This window comes from Acanthopagrus latus, chromosome 13, assembly GCF_904848185.1.
Source record: "Acanthopagrus latus isolate v.2019 chromosome 13, fAcaLat1.1, whole genome shotgun sequence".
NCBI lineage: Eukaryota > Metazoa > Chordata > Actinopteri > Spariformes > Sparidae > Acanthopagrus > Acanthopagrus latus.
Genome location: NC_051051.1, coordinates 26,777,367 through 26,793,462, shown reverse-complemented (window position 1 = coordinate 26,793,462; position 16,096 = coordinate 26,777,367). Strand labels below are relative to the sequence as shown.

At 42.2% G+C, this 16,096-nt stretch overlaps 2 protein-coding genes across 2 annotated transcripts; one reads left to right on the top strand and one right to left on the bottom strand.

The window, feature by feature from the left end:
* Positions 1 to 4,731: 4,731 nt before the first annotated feature.
* On the bottom strand, positions 4,732 to 8,038 carry LOC119031062. Its single transcript, XM_037119189.1, has 4 exons — positions 7,400 to 8,038; positions 6,791 to 6,996; positions 6,432 to 6,546; positions 4,732 to 5,414 (listed from the first exon to the last, which is right to left on the bottom strand). The coding sequence occupies exons 1-4, from the start codon at positions 7,859 to 7,861 to the stop codon at positions 5,208 to 5,210; spliced, it is 990 nt and encodes a 329-aa protein (XP_036975084.1). The 5' UTR covers positions 7,862 to 8,038; the 3' UTR covers positions 4,732 to 5,207.
* A 769-nt stretch (positions 8,039 to 8,807) lies between these two features.
* pgap2 (post-GPI attachment to proteins 2) lies at positions 8,808 to 14,401 on the top strand. Its single transcript, XM_037119366.1, has 6 exons — positions 8,808 to 9,174; positions 10,050 to 10,218; positions 11,671 to 11,920; positions 12,003 to 12,109; positions 13,559 to 13,667; positions 13,744 to 14,401. The coding sequence occupies exons 2-6, from the start codon at positions 10,051 to 10,053 to the stop codon at positions 13,872 to 13,874; spliced, it is 765 nt and encodes a 254-aa protein (XP_036975261.1). The 5' UTR covers positions 8,808 to 9,174; position 10,050; the 3' UTR covers positions 13,875 to 14,401.
* Positions 14,402 to 16,096: the final 1,695 nt, after the last annotated feature.

Genomic DNA, 16,096 nt, shown 5'->3' with positions numbered 1-16,096 from the left:
GTTGCTGTCGCCCTGCATGTGGACAGACAGGTACCTTCACTGCTCACTCTTCTGTTTAGAGACGGTAACTCCACCTTCTAAGTCTTTGTAGAAAACTGAAACTGACACCGGATCAGCTCGTCCATATTGCAAAGATAGACTGGCTGAGATGTCCGAGGTGGATCTGCAGGTTCTGGACTTTTATGGCGGATCTGATCCTTTGATCCAGACACATTTCAGCACTTTCAGCATTTTAATTCAGTGAGCTAAATCTTGAAAGAGTTGCTGTGATGTCATAAATACATCTGAACCTCCTGCTGAAAGAGAAGAAGAGCCCCAAACACCCAATTACAAATATCCTGATGTGAATGCGCCACAGGCATGACATCAGAGCCTCATGGGAAATGTAGTTGTTCTCACAGAAATAACAGTTTTCATCTTTGTTGAAATGATGGAGAATAAATGTTGAAATCTGCTTTATTGTCCTGAACTCTCCGGTAACATTGTGGTTTGTAGACTCAGTATTACACTGTAATCTAACAATGATAATCTGAGTTAGCATTAGCATGGCTGCTAACAGCGTAGTCCTGCATACTCTCCCTGACCCGACCCTGCAGCTGTTCTGCTCGTCATCTTCTTCTCTGTTTCTGTTTTAGATGCTGAACTTTCATTCTGCCCGACTGAGACAGAACCTCAAGTACTGCAGCAGAGCAAAACCCTCAATAATACCTCGTTACAGGTTTGATGACTTCCCAGAAGCTAAAGCAATACTAATGAAATTATACCCCAAAACTCCATCACCATCAAAATGAGCTTCACAGCTAAGTCAGAGTTTGTCTTCTGCACATTTCTGATGATTGGAAACACGACCTCGACACAGGAGCACGAGCAAGTTTAACTCATGTTTGATAGTGTACAGTACTGAGGATGGGCTCATCCCTCCTGGTTGTCATCAAATCATAAGATAACCAGAACATTAAATGCTGATTAGCTCCAACACGAATCACAGATCCAGTGATTAATAGAAGTTGAATCTTAGCTACGTACATTCCTGCGATACCACAGATAAGTTCAAACTGAATGTTTCTTTTATGTTGTAACTTTACGTTTGTTTAGGTTGACTTTTTTATTTCTCTCTCGTCACAGCTGTGAGCTCAAAAAACGCTTGGTTAGGTTTAGGAAACGTCACGGTTCAGATAAAATGCCTGTTTTGGTCGCAACAATCACAGATGGAGATGTTCCGACTCTGCTTGAAAAACGGTCGATACGGGTCAAAAAGAAAACAGCTGGAAATGTTTCCAGGTGTCCTTAAATCTATCCAGCGGTGTGACTGCCTGCAGTCGATTGTTGGCAGCCTTGTTGACTGTAGTAACTCACCTGCTGATGAGACAGGTGGCTAACGATCATCTGATGCGAATGTGATAAGACACGTTTGGTACAGTCTACTGACCGCTCGCCACATTCACACACACATTCATACACTGAGGGGCAGCTGCTCATCTGGAGGTTTGGGGTTCTGTATCTTGCTCAAGGACTCTTTGACATGCAGCTGGGGGGAGCTAGGAATCGAACCAGCAACTTTCCAACCACTAGACAAAACGCATCATTCCCCCCCAGCTGAACTCTCTGGTGCAGCTGCTTGATTCAATGCTACTACTTATTTAGTACTTACACCAGTTGAATTTCAAGCGTTCATCTTATTTTTAAATTGTTTTTGATATCAGGAAGTGCTGACGTTATACTGTTGTGTTGTTTTCCTGCACACAAGTCCACTGAAGTACAAAGAATACACTTGAAATTTTACATATTTTTATGAAAGTAACAATCAGCTAGTAGATCTGTGAACTGCTGATCTGACGGGTTATAGAAATGTTAGATATTTATAATTATTCATGTTTAGATCTGAGCCTGAGTTGGATATATTTTGTTTGAGGCCTCTATTTAATGAAATGTGCCTTTTTTCTAAGACGTCACATGAACAGAACAGAACAACAAAACCACAGTTTACAAGTCGCAGTGACAGAATATCTGATAGAAATTTTAATATATGTAAAGTGTGTGGATCAGACAGAAATGTGATGTTAATCAGAATGAACAGATTGTTTGTTGTCGGCAGGACAAAGTGAATTTTCAGCTGTGAGATCAGAAACCTGGAGTGTGTTTGTGTCAGACGCTGTAGGTCTGAGAGGACGGCAGCTCACGGAGGCTCCTGCCACCTGAAACCACTTGTTTCCTGGTTGAATATATTTATTTAAGACAACAGAGAATACTTTTTTTTTTTATTGATTGATTGATTGATTGATTGATTGAATTGCTTATTTATTTCAACAACACAGTACAAATACCTCAGACTTTACCCTCCAACACTGTTGTCTTCTCAGCTTCCAGCAGTTTGTGTGAGTGATTAAAGACAAACCATCAATAAAAACCCAAACTGGTTTTCAGTCGTATAATTGTATAATATACAGTCATTCTGTGTAATAAAGTGATCCAGTTAACATGTTTAACTTCTGCAGTGTTTTTTTGTGCTCATATTTATAGGAAACATATTGAATAATAGACAAATAATGTTTTATTTCTGTGATGCGTTCAGGTGATCAGCACCTCTCCACTACAGTCATTCAGACTAACACTCAATACTTTATTTAAGTGCATATTTGAGGTACTTTTATGTTTATGTTTTGAACAATTTATTTCAAAGCTGTAGTTAGTACTTATACTTCAGACTTAACATATGAAATATTTTATCAAATGTGATTCACTTTCATTTTACTTGTAATTGTGTATTTGTAAAATGTTGCTGTTAAATCGTCTAAATCAGTGTGAGGATGAAATCAGGAGTTACATCTGCAGAAAGTTAACATCACCTACTTGGATGAACTCTGGTGGAAGCTTGTTTTTTCTTTTCTTCACTTTCAGGCTCTGTCAGCTGAGCTTCATGATCAGAGCAGATCCCAGATAGATCAAATGGTGATTACATCACCCACAGATTCAGATTCAGACCACTTGATTTATCCCAGATGGGCAGTTCAGTTGTAGCTTTCCAGATATCAAACATAAAAAACATAAAATCATGACAACAATCATTCAGTCAGTCAGGGAACAGTTTAAGAGGCACATGGGTACGCCATAAATAAATAAATAAATGTGTTAATAAGTAAATCGTTTAATTTTTTCTAAAATTAGCGAGGTCTGTGTTTAGGAGTTTAACGGCAGATGGAATAACAGACTTTGTGTATCGATCTGATTTGCTCTTGGACACATTATAACATCGACCAGAGGGCAACAATAAAAACTCGGTCGACATGACGTCGTCTGGTTGGCTGATAATTATTTTTGCTTTGTCAGCTGCTTGTTTTGCCAGACAGTGTCCAGATTCCTCTGCTGAGTGGCAGTAATGTTGAAATGTACTTTAACAACAAGCTGTTCTTCTCCTTCACAGACAACCTGCTGAACCAGCAGATAAAGGAAGAAGTTAAAAGGCATTTAATCAAAGAATGATTAAAGTTGCCCAGAATAGTATCACAGACATTAAAAACTTAGCTTTTGCATTAAGTGAATTCTTTGTTGACCCTGTTTGCAGTGTTGGAGAGACTTAAACTACGTGTAGCTGAACTACATAGATTAACTACAATTTGCTGTAACTTGCTGGTAATTAAACTACATTCATATTTTGTGTTGCATCAAGTATTTCAACTACTTTTTGGGTCATTTTTTGTAGTTTAATGACTCAATTTACAAACTACATTTTTTGCCAATAACATTAAATATTTTCCTATTAACTAAAAGACCTATATGATGTAAATTTTATTTCTTTTTTCTTTGAAAAAAGGCACGAAACATGTCATGACATGCTAAGCCAACGCTGCCTGTGATTGGCTCGCCATGGCAGCATTCAAATGCTTCACAGAGTGGGCGGGACTTTGTGCCGAGGAAGGCAGAGCTCATATGGCAGAAGAACGTCATAAATGCTGCACTCAATGTGCCCCCGAACGCAGCAGCCCAACCACGGCCACACGTGAGCCTGTACATGCTGGATACAGATGCATCTACAGACACGAGCTGCGTGTTCATGTGCTCGTGCCTCAGTGTTAGTGACTCTGAAGTTCCTGTGATGTTGACCAACAATGTCAGCCTTTGTTCTTAAAATAAAACTTGGAATGAGAGGCGAATTTCTGCTGGCATGTGAATTTTTTGTAGGCTATTATGTTTTGTTTCATATCCACCATATGTTGATTTATTTAACGCTGAGTCAAAAAGTGGTATAATGAGTATACGTAGTTGCTAAAAAAAACTACAAAAACAAACTACATTTCTCCAGAGGTAGAAATGTAGTTTGTTCAAACTGCTGCCAGGCTGAACTACATGTAGTTTTACAAGCCACGCTTGCACAGTAGCTTCCCCAACACTGTCCGTTTGACAGTCAGCTCAGTGTTTTCTTTGAATATCAGCTGTGAATCAAACAAAGTGCCCAGGTATTTATAGGAGTCAACAATCTGGACCTCTTCACAATGCAACTCTTTCTCTTTCAGCCGGGTGTCAGATTGCAGTGTGTTCTGCTTTCAGCACGTGAGGAGCTGCAGCGTTGTGGTAAGATCACTTCTGTCTGACTGCACGTCAGCACGTTTCCTTTATAACAAGACGCTGACTCGAGTGACATCACATGAGGACATTAATCAGTCAGGCACATTTCTCCAACAGCAGTCTGCTGGTATTTATTTCCAAAAATATAAAAGTTGTGGTGTCTGATGCCGCCTGCAATCTGTTTGATTTTGCAACCATTTGCTTTTTCCTACTGAGAATAAACTTTTCAGCGTTGTTCCCTCATGAAGTCCGAGTGACTTCAGTACAGGGTTCAAAAGTTTGTTGCAGTTTGTTATTCCAGGCAAGACAAATATCAAGCGAGAGACCACTGCTCAAGATAGCATCCCAACATTTGTAAGCATGAAAATGTTTTTGAGGCGACATCAGGTCATTTCCCTGAGCAAAAACCTTTAATACCTGACAGCTCGACAAGACGACCAACAAGCGAGAGACCACTGTTCAAGATGGAGTTTCAGCCTCTGTAAGCATGAGACCGCTGGATATTTTCAATGAGGCGGGACATTTTCCAGCCTTGAACCAGGTATTTTAAGCCAAAACGTGATGTTTTCAGAACCCTAACCAAGGGTTTTTTGATTTCATAAGCAGTTGTTCCATTTACAGTGCTCAGTTAACTGTATCTCCAGTTAATGTTCCATAAACGTGTCGTTATGTTGAATCCGTCCTGGTTCCTCAGCTCTCTCCAGTGGTGAGGGATAGTTGGGCCACAGTATCTGAACTATCTGTTCAGCATGTGGGTATTCATCAAACCTGTTATACTCTACAATTGAAGGATTTGCTCTTTTGCAGTACTTGAGGTTCTGTCTCAGACGGTAAGAATCAAAGTTCAGCACCTAAAACAGAAAAAGAGAAGAAGAAGATGAAGAGCGGAACAGCTGCAAGGACTCTGAATGAAAGATGTTAGCAGCCACGCTAAATGCTAACTGAGACTGTCATTGTTAGATAACAGTGTGAGGTATCTGATTTAACTATGACCAGTTGTTTCTCCCTTTGTGATTAAGGAATGTTGGGTTGACAGGTCCAGGGATTATTCATTATTCAGCTGTGTGTTCGAGGTTAGCAAGAAGACGAGGCCACAGGGGCTGAAACTGACTTTGGCCCTCATGCCAGATGGTTGGAGATGTCTAAATGTAGACATTTCCATAGAATGACAGAGAGACCATTTGGTATAAAACCTGTGGAGTGACAGCAGCAGAGTTAGTTAATTTATAGATGAGGAACTATTCCGGGGTGAGCAGAAACAGACCGACTCCTCTTTCATCCTTTGGACAGATGGACCTTCTATCCACCAAAGTGACTAATTAGAAGAAGTAGGTAGGTGCGGGCGAAGGGACTTTAAAAAGCCCGCACAGGCAGACAAATTTAGGTGGTTACTTGTAGATTTCCTGGATCGAAGGCTCAAGAGGATCTCTGGTAGAGCAGAGGGCAAAGCAGGCAGAACTTAGGCAGAACTTTGCCATAGATTTGGGAACAGCAGGTGCGGCCTCACTGGTTCGGATGCAGTCTTGAGATCTGTTTCAATAAAGATTCCTCTATCATTCCACCCAGCCTTGCCCCCACAGATTCTATTATCATCAAACTACACGCCGACACCTTTAATGAAGACAGCCCAGAAACAACAAGTGTATTACAGAATCCAGAATCCATGACGTTAAAGTTCAGGTCAATAAAGCAGATGTTTTATGGAGATGTGGTTCACCTGAGACATCCATCATAAATCTCTGGATCTGCCCAGAGCCTGCAGATCCACATCTCCACCCATTTATCTTTGCAATACTGTGTCAGTTTCCTACAACCACTGAGATGGAGATGTGGTCATCTGTGAAGAGAAGAGTGAGCAGTGAAGGTACCTGTCTGTCCACATGCAGGGCGACAGCAACCTGATCCCAAACACAAAACCTGAGACGAGGCGCCACCTCCTCCACCTCCACCCGTCTTTCCCCAGGTCTCCGGACCAACCTGTATCTGAGGGAGCAACAGAGACGAAGAGAAGCAAACGGAATCACAGACTGGAGCTGTTACCTCCCCCTCCTGGCAGTGAGAGTAATTACACAAACACTGTTGACATGTTTATGACACTATACGCCGATCGCTCCGGAAGTGACGTCATGACATTGGCTCTCTTGTTCTGTCTCAAGAGGACATTTTAAACATAGACTCAACATGTCAACACATTTAAACAGTTTCAATCTGCCTCCGTATTTCTCACTTGTGTGTCCCACACATGGACTCAGGCCTCCAGATGAAGCAGCCTCCTCTGTAGGAACAGACAGAGTTTGGGTCGTCAGTCAGCAGAGGACGGTCTGACAACAGCTCATCACTAACTGGACTGTGGACCAGCACCACGTACATCACTTTCTTTTTGTACAGGACGGTCTTGAAGACCCGCATGACGGGCTGAGCGCCGGAGCAAAACTGGAACGATAAAAGAGGTTTTGGTGGAAGAGTCCTCACAAACACATTCGCACAGCTCTCTGTTAATGTCACAAAACAACAGACAATGGTTTTCACCAGTTTTCACAACTAGATGACAAATTCTGGCAGGTGTGACCTGGATGTCTCTGAGAGGTTTTGAACCTGGAGACATGGAATGTGGAATGAATTCTAAGGCTGCGGGGTTGAAGACTTTTTAGAAGCCGATCACAAATACGTTTTATTCATACAAGCCTTTCATGTCACTTCACACATCCAGATGAGACCGTTAACACAGAGATACCAGTGGAAAACAGTGGGTTTACTCTCACACACACTTCACTCAGCTGATCGATCAGCTGACAAAAGTTAACTTCTCTCTCAGCTTTTTCTCAGCCCTCAGTACCTGCTGGCTGTAGGCCTCCAGCACCTCCTCCAGGGGGCAGGTGAAGCGGTACGAGCCCAGCCTGGAGAGCTCGGAGAAGGCCGGGGAGGTGGCAAACTTCCCCAGGAAGCTCTGCTGCATCTGGACCTGCTCCTCCGTCCGGTCGGGGTAGGTCGTCTCCAGGAGCCTCCTCTCAGCTGATGTGATGTCATCAGGCTTCACAGCCAGACTCCACCACACCAGAGAGCCTCCGTATGGGCTCTTGAAGCCGTTATCCCTCCAGATGCCACATAATCCATCTCTGTCTGTGTCGTGTTTCAGATGAGACAGCTGAAACTCTGGTCGGGGACATGCATTGTCGAAGTCATTTGGTAGATATATGTTTCTTAAGTCTCGAGCTTCCTCTCTCAATTCATTCAGCTTCAAGTGTCGACTTTCAAACACGTGTTCCTCAAACCCTCTCCTGTTTCTCTGTGTGTTCATGGTCAGATGTTGTTTAAAAAGACAGATTAAAAGTTAATTCCTGCACTTTACATTCTGCTCACTGTCCTCTGCTTTCAGAGGAGTGTGCACTCTGATCTCCAACAGCAGCTGAGCCTGTGACCACATGATAAACCACACCCACTTCTTGTTTTACTTTGGCGGGACTTCCGCCTTAGTAAACTGTGTGAGTCATCACATGACAAAAGAGATGTGCAGCGACTGGCCAAAGGTTCGCTCTCACGCATCAGTCTCTGTGGTTTCCTTTTCTTTCTCTACTTCAGTGTTTCACTTTGACAGCACATTCAGACCATGTTTGGTATTGTCCTGGAGGCACCGTCACGTAATGTTACTCTGTAGATATCAGATGGTAAAATTCAAATGGACCTGTACGAACAGACACATACAAACATATCTTAGTTATCTGATCAGTAACTCCAAAGTGTACAACAACAGCTGTTTTATCTTCATGTCTTTTTGAATGAAACTGTAACGTAGAATATTGCCACCAGAACAATAGAGTGGCATGAAATGCATCAAGATAAAATATAAGATCATTTAAGGTACAATGGAAATAGTATCTGTATCTGTGTATCTGTAATTAATTATTATTGACATAATTATTATTGTTGTTGTTGTCATTACATGTATTAATTTCATTTTTTTTCTTCCCCATAAGCCCTCTGTCATTTCTGTTAAATGGGTCATTATTCTCTTTCTTTTTCTTTCTTTCTTTCTTTCTTTCTTTCTTTCTTTCTTTCTTTATGATCCCTGAAAAGCAAACTTAGTGCTTAATTTATTGACCCGCTTATGCATTCATGCATTAATATTAATGTGTATATTTATAGTTACTGTAGTGTTTCTGTTGTTCGTGTTGTTTTTTTGAGTGTTAGTGCTTTTATTTATCATGAATCACTGTTGCTGTTCTTGGAGGAAGACCTTTATTGTGAAGGTTGTTTTGGCCGGAAGTCGCCTGATACCGGTGAAGTGGATCGAGTCCACCGCCCAGTCCGACAGAAAACATCAAACTAACAGGAAAGAAACACATATAAAGTCTGTCAGTGAAGTTAAAGTGAGCGGTGTATCCGTGGAGAAGTTTCCCACTCCGTTTAAAAACTGTTCAAAGGGTTTAAAGCGACATTTGACGGCAGTTTACAGCGAACGTTAGCTAACTATGTGTAGTTAACTCCCTGATTAGCCTGAGAAGCTAACCCGAGCTAACAGGATTAGCTCTGCGGGCTCAACGAGCACACGTCGGTTATTTAAATGTCTGTGAAGCGGAGCACCTGGTCGAGCCAACCTGGAGAGCGGTAAAGGTGAGTGTGTCGCGTCATATCTGCTCCTGTCTGAAGCTAACTGTTAGCATAAAACTGTATGGAGAGTGCAGACAGGTCCAGGAGACGAACTTACGTCACTTTACTGCTTCACCTGGAAAGGTAACACATGGGGGTCTACAGGGGAGAACAGCACGCCAAACTCCACTGATAATTCTGGGAATTTTAGACTTTTCACTCGCATTGTCGGAGAGATGAATGCAGATTTGTACATAACTCATGTATTTTAAAGTTATCCACTAATCGGCGTCCATATAATGTAAGTATTATTATTACTACTAACAGTAAATTGATTACATTAACTGTTTTATGAAAATTGACCATTATCATGACTTGTTACTGTATAAATTGAATTCTACTGGAATGGTGATTAAGCGACTATTTGTAGAGTTTATATCCAGGTTCATGACGGTCAGGACTGTAACACTTAAATTATAATAAAGCAGAAAGAAGAAGAAGAAAAAGGCTTAAAGAGATGATGACAGGCTAAAACATAAGACTAATGTCTGTCACTGGTTCCCTTCACTCAAAACTCGAGAAATAACATTGTAATGGTTTAAAGTTAAAGTTAAAATACAGTCACAGCAATTCCTCTCAGGTGAAGAGTCACACAGCTGGTTGATATTCAATATTGTGATAATATTAGAATATATCTATCCAAGCTGAATGCATTGCAGTGCATTGATTAGTGAGAAAAAGTACAGACTAATGGTAATAATCATGAGCATTAATCACACCGACACCGCTATTGAATCTGTCCTAATGAATCCCGGTGCTCCAGCGTTCTGTCAGCTGTGTCGTCGAGATCCAACATGTGATCTTGACTTCCTCCGCCCTCCTCTGCTGTGTTTATCCAGGATGCTCCAGGGGCCGTACGGCAGCCTGGACCGGGACCGGCCCCTCATCCGGCTCCCTTTCACCAGCTTCGCTGTGGGGACGGTGCTGCTCCCTCTGACCGGCCTCATCGCCTGCCTCTTCATCTCACTCGTGTACCACTTCGAGGACGCAACATTCACACACTGCCATGTAAGTCGTCACAAAGCTCAGACGTGCAGGTGAACTACACACCGTCGGTTTGTTTGTTTTGATGCCATGATGGAGGACTGACATCATGGCTCCACACACACCTGATGTGTTCAGAAGGATCCACGGATATTGATTCTTCAGGGTCGTGCCAATACCAATCATAAGTAATCAATAAGGCCAATTACTGATATTTGGAACCAATAAACACTGGTAGTAAAAATGTAAGTCTTAATGTCAAAATTTTGAACAACCAGTACACTTTAGGTTCTATTCTTGAGTACAATTTTGAAGTACATTATTTTAGTATTTCCATTTTCTGCTACTTTATATTCACCTCCATTGCATTTATTTGGTAATGATAGATAGATAGATAGATAGATAGATAGATAGATAGATAGATAGATAGATAGATAGATAGATAGATAGATAGCTTCAGCTAGAGTAGGGCATCTTTAAATGTTTTTTTTTCCTGAGATAATCAGAATAATGCTGAATATCGGCCTCAGTAATCGGTCCATCTCTTGTTTTCAGCTCTTTGCTGGAAGTTTACGTTCCATGTTTCAACGACGTCCTCATTTCTCCGTCTGTTTCTGTTTTTTATGACAGGAAACACTTCAGTAACTAAAACAACAAACATATGTCAATTTCTTCAGTTCACACTCAAGAGTATTTTATGGACATAAAACAGGTTGATGAAAACTCCTGATGTTGATAACACATTTTGAAACTTAATATGGGGACACAACCTCATCAAATACTCAAGTACAGTAACGAAGTAGCGATACCTCTTCACTGTCCTCCAGTACATGTTCCATGTATCTGTATCTGTATCTGTGTGACTTCTCCTCTCTACACCTGAACTTTCTCCTCCTCACAGCTTCAGAACAGCCTTGTTACTTTAGTTTGATGCATCTGAGGTGAATTCTGGATTCTTGTTATTTCCCAACATCAGCAGACTGATGTGGACCAATCAGACGCAGCGAGACGAGACAAAGACGTAAAAGCCGTAAGAAGCCGTAAACAGACAGAGAGGGAGGCTGGAATGTGGAGAAAAGGCGTGTTAGTGTCTCGTATCTGCAGAGAGTTTCTGATTTTCTCTCTTTGTTGCTGCTCGGGACGCTTTACCAACCCAACATGTGTCTATTTGACGTCCTGGGAATGAGACTCAACAATCAACTGTCTCTGTGGTGCGTTCAGGAACAGCTGGGACAAATCCTACTGATTCTACCTTTAACTTTAATAGTCTCTGAATTCTATTAATATGATGTGAGCTTCAGTTAGCTTTGAGCACAAATGTCCTTCAGAGGGAGACTTTTTACTCTGATACTCTGGGATATTTTCTATTTCACAGTTGTGTTGGAGGTGACATGAACTAGAATGTGACTCTTTTATGACTGTGTGTTGTTCGAGAAGCTGAAATAAACATCTATGTTTTTGTTTTTGTTCAACCAGGTTTCAAACTACCTCCCGTCCATCAGCGCCGCCATCAGCCGCGTGCCGGAGCGTTACATCTGGCGCTGCTGCATTGGCTTACACTCCGCGCCGCGCTACCTGGTTTCCATCGCCTACTTTAACTTCTACTGGGGTCGCTTCACCAACAGGCTGCCGGAGCTGGTGCTGAGCGGTCTGGCTCTCCTCTGCAGCCTCGCCGAAAACACCGGCCTGCTGCTGCTCACATACGTGTCGTCCACCGAAACCTACAGTGAGTTCAGCGGCCAGTCAGAGACGAGATGATCCACGTCTTCCATCTTAAACGAGTGTTAACGAGCTGTTTGTCCCTGCAGATCTTCATAAGAACGGTTTCATCGTGTTCATAGGGAGCTCGCTGCTGCACATGCTCATTACCTGCAGACTGTGGCAGGTGATCAGGAGACACTACGTGAACCCAGAGGTGAAAAAAACAAACAGAGCTTCATCTTTTGTCTCAGCTGTGTGTCTGTTACTTGTATAATTAACCAGTGAGTCAGTAAAACATATAATAACACAAACATCCCTCACAGACGTTGACACAGAAGAGCTGGAGCTTGTTTTTTAAACAGATACGTGAGAATGCAACATGAACACTTCATTATTCTTTACGTCTTCATACGTGATCTGTTGGACGACTCGTCAACACAAACCTGTGCTGAGATGTTCTCAGATAACTGCAGCTGCTGTTGTTAGTGTTGACCTGCAGGGGGCGCTGCACCACAAAACATCCCCCATCAACACAGAGCAGGTTTCTAATCCAGGTTTTCAAGGAGTTTTCAGAGGTTCCTAGTAATTATAGAGGTGCTTGAGGAGGTTTTGGTTCCTGTAGGAGGCTATGAGAGTCCTTATCTAGACCCTCGTGTTCCTTCAGGAGGATTTAAGAATGATTTAGTAAGTTTAGTTGTGGTGGCTCAAGGACCGCTTGTAAAGGTCTTTACTGGTCCTTGTGGCACCTTCGGAGGGAAACTGGAAAAGCTTGAGGATCATGTGGTCCTTGAGGAGGGTGGGGGGACTATGTTAGTGTTCCAGGAGACATTAGTTGACCTCAGAAAGTTTTGTGGGTCCTTGAAGAGATTCAAGATTTTCTTGAGCACATTGTAGGGGTTCCTCAGAAGGTTCCAGGGGAGATATAAACTTAATGGTCCTTGAAGAGGATTTCAGGATCCTTCAGGTGAGGTTCTTGTGGTGGATCAGGGAACGCTTTAACAATGTTCTTTCAGTTCCTCAGGAGGATCAGGTGGTCCTTAAGGAGGTTTTAGGGTCTTCAGAAGTAGTTGAGGAAGCATTAGTTTTGAGGTCCTTGAAGATGAGAGGAATTCAAGGTTCAAGGAATTCCAGATAGCGATCATGAGGTGGTGAAGACGTGTTCGTTATTTAATTAAGTTCAATGCGTCAGCAGGTCAGTAAAACTGTCGATCGCAGCTCTTTCGGTGAGTTTTCAGATATTAATCTGCACTCTGGCTCTGAGCAGGAAATACATGAATACGTTCCAAATTTAACTTGTGTCTGAACTTTATTTTGGTGCTTCCCTGTTTCAGTATCAGCAGAGCAAATGTGTCACAGAGTGACGGCAGCAGTTTAACCACAGCTCTGCATGGCTGCTCTCATCATGTGACTGCTGCACTTCCAGGAAAAGAGAACCGCCTCTTATTATTAATATTTCATTATCTCAGGGTTCCCACACATGAATTGAAAATGGAGATGAATCGTTAGTTGCAGCTATTAACTGTTTATGTTGTAATCATGGATTTACTGAAAACATGTCATGTCAAAAGCTGATCATCAGTTTTTGAGCATCTATATTTCTCTCTTCTGTGTTAGTTTTCTCTAAATCAAACATTTAAATGCTCTGTCTGTTTGTCCATCACAGGAAATGACATCATATCGTTGGAAGGTGCGTCTCTTCCTGTTTAACGTCAGCTGTTGTCTGGCTGCTGCTTATTTCTTCAGACGGCACAACAAATACTGTGAGGCAGGAGGTGAGTGTCGAGTCCACATCTCTGGTTCACACCACGACTCTCCTCTGTATTCACTTCCTGTCTCTCCGTCCTTCAGTCTACACCCTGTTCGCCTTCTTCGAATACCTGGTGGTCTTCTCCAACATGGCCTTCCACATGACTGCCTTCTGGGACTTTGGGAGCAAAGAGGTGATGGTGGCGACGCCTCCTGAGGACAAACGATACTGAGCAGCAGCTTCACCTGTTGACCCTTTAAAAAGGTGAAAAGAGGCCAGGAGACTGGTTCCAACTCTGTGCACACATGAAGGCCTCATGCAGCCTCGTTCACATTACATGAGAACTGATACTGAAGCCTGATGATCATTCCAACAACACCTGATCTGAGACCTGCTCGTCATGTTTGGACCGACGGCCTCGTCAGAGAGTTTACATGTAGAAATGTACCGATAATTAGTGCCGAACCGATAGCAGTGCATTAAAAAATATATATTATTATTATTTTGTATAGTATTAAGCTGCTGGGAAGTAGCAGGACCATGTTTCCAAAGAATATATTATTTGGCATCAGATCGGTGCAAAGACTGATTTTAAGTGTCAGAGGCATTTCTAAAAGTGGTATCTGTTTTAGAACAACCCAAAAAATAGTTTTTAAACTCGGTTTCAGCAGAGATGGAGCAACATGTTCCACCCATACGTGTTGAGAACAAGTTTGTCTCCAAAAAGCTTTTAAAGAATAAATATGTCTCAAAAACATTGTTGTGTGATGTTGTCTGACCGTCGGCAGCCTTTATTTTCCCTCTTCAGGTGATGAAATCTGAAACGTATCGAGCTTCAGAGATCTTCTATTAAAGCAGGATCGTTGACTCTGCTGGTGTTTTTGTTCTTCCACCTACTTGTGCACGTTCATACAGAAACAAAACATTTCAAAGACGACACAGCCAGCTCACTGTTACTGAGCTGCTGGAGGAAACTGCTGGGAAATTCCTTAAAACTTTCCATTTCAGCACCGCTCAGCCTGCGTCACAGGATCCGTGAGTCCGATGCACGTTCTCTTCGGCTCGCATCAGCTCTGATGTCAAACAGACGAGATTTTTATTTTGTAGATCATCGCTGCACCAGTAAAAACCAGTGGTGGATGGTAAATCCAGACCAATGTTTTAAATACCTGAAAACAATAAATCTAATATTAAAAAGCCTTAAAATAAAACTGCGGTCTCCCACACCGGTATTATTTTTTCAGAGATCCATTATTGATTTGTTTGTGAAGAGGGTTCACTCTGGCACAAGAAACCGAACTCTGTAACAAACTGAATTTCTTCTTTTGTTGTTTATTGTTGAATCGCTGAAGCTGTTAGTTGTTTTATTTCTGGTGGATATTATTTGAGCCTCCAGGTCGAGCTGATGATGTAAAATGTGTTTTTAAAGAAGAGTTCGTCAGGACATGAAACCTGTGATCCACATGTGGATGTCTAACAGTCCAACAGTGGCACATTTATCAGTGCTGACAAACAACATGTTGAAATCTAGTCGTGGGTTTGAAGAATTGTGACACCTCGAGTCAACACTGTGTCAGAGACAGAGGAGGTTATTGACTCTGCTGCTCGTCGACACTAAACTGGACTCACATGTTCGCTGCTCATTGTTACGTCCTGACACACAGCCTGTTTTCAGCAGCTCTGTTCATGCAGAGTTTTCTTCAGGTTTACAATAATAAACGTTTCAGTTTCTGCTCAACTCGTCCGAGACAACAGATGATTTAAATTTCGGCACTTGAAGAAATCCCCCGTTAATCGCGGCGGACGGGAACACCTGCAGATGTGCTTGTGTGAATGTGCGACAGTACTCGGTGGGCTGATGCTGTTTTAACAAACTCAAGAACAGAAAGAGTGAAGACTCAGCAGGAGACGAGGGACAGGAAGAGGAAGTGACTGCTGCCTCCGAGGAGACGCTCCAGAGGAAAAGACGACATCCTGAAACACTGCAGAGAAACAGTGACTTCACCAAGTCCGACTGGTCCAGTTTAGAGGTTCAGAGATAGTTTGAGGGCAATCTAGTAGTTTTGACTGAGCTCATTTATCTGACTGGAGTAACAGGTTAGATCTCAGATTCACTCTTCACACCGAGCCTCAGAGAACCAACGTTTGGTTTGACAAAATACTTTTTTGTCTTCTGATAAAACTTTTGAGCTTTCAGGCCGTGATCAGACCTGATGTCACCGTCCGTCCTGAGTGATCCCATCATAAGTGAACCACTTTAAGTCGTCAGTTCATATAAATATATATAAATGTCCATCACTTGGACAGATGTATGCAATGTTTTTATATAAAGAAACATTTGCAGAATTAACAAGAAGGTCCAAATAATGCAGAATGAGTCAGAGACAGAGTTGTACAGAGTTTATAAAGTGTCTCAAACTCAACAACTCACTGAACCGACACATTTGTTAAGGG

What these genes read in the sequence shown, in the direction of transcription:
- LOC119031062 (XM_037119189.1), bottom strand. Translation starts at nt 7,861, where the DNA reads ATGAACACACAGAGAAACAGGAGAGGGTTTGAGGAACACGTGTTTGAA. An exon ending in TGGAGGCCTACAGCCAGCAG is followed by an intron (nt 6,997 to 7,399) that starts GTACTGAGGGCT and finishes TTATCGTTCCAG; the next exon opens with TTTTGCTCCGGCGCTCAGCC. An exon ending in TCCATGTGTGGGACACACAA is followed by an intron (nt 6,547 to 6,790) that starts GTGAGAAATACG and finishes TTGCTCCCTCAG; the next exon opens with ATACAGGTTGGTCCGGAGAC.
- pgap2 (XM_037119366.1), top strand. Translation starts at nt 10,051, where the DNA reads ATGCTCCAGGGGCCGTACGGCAGCCTGGACCGGGACCGGCCCCTCATC. An exon ending in CAACATTCACACACTGCCAT is followed by an intron (nt 10,219 to 11,670) that starts GTAAGTCGTCAC and finishes TTGTTCAACCAG; the next exon opens with GTTTCAAACTACCTCCCGTC. An exon ending in GACACTACGTGAACCCAGAG is followed by an intron (nt 12,110 to 13,558) that starts GTGAAAAAAACA and finishes TGTCCATCACAG; the next exon opens with GAAATGACATCATATCGTTG.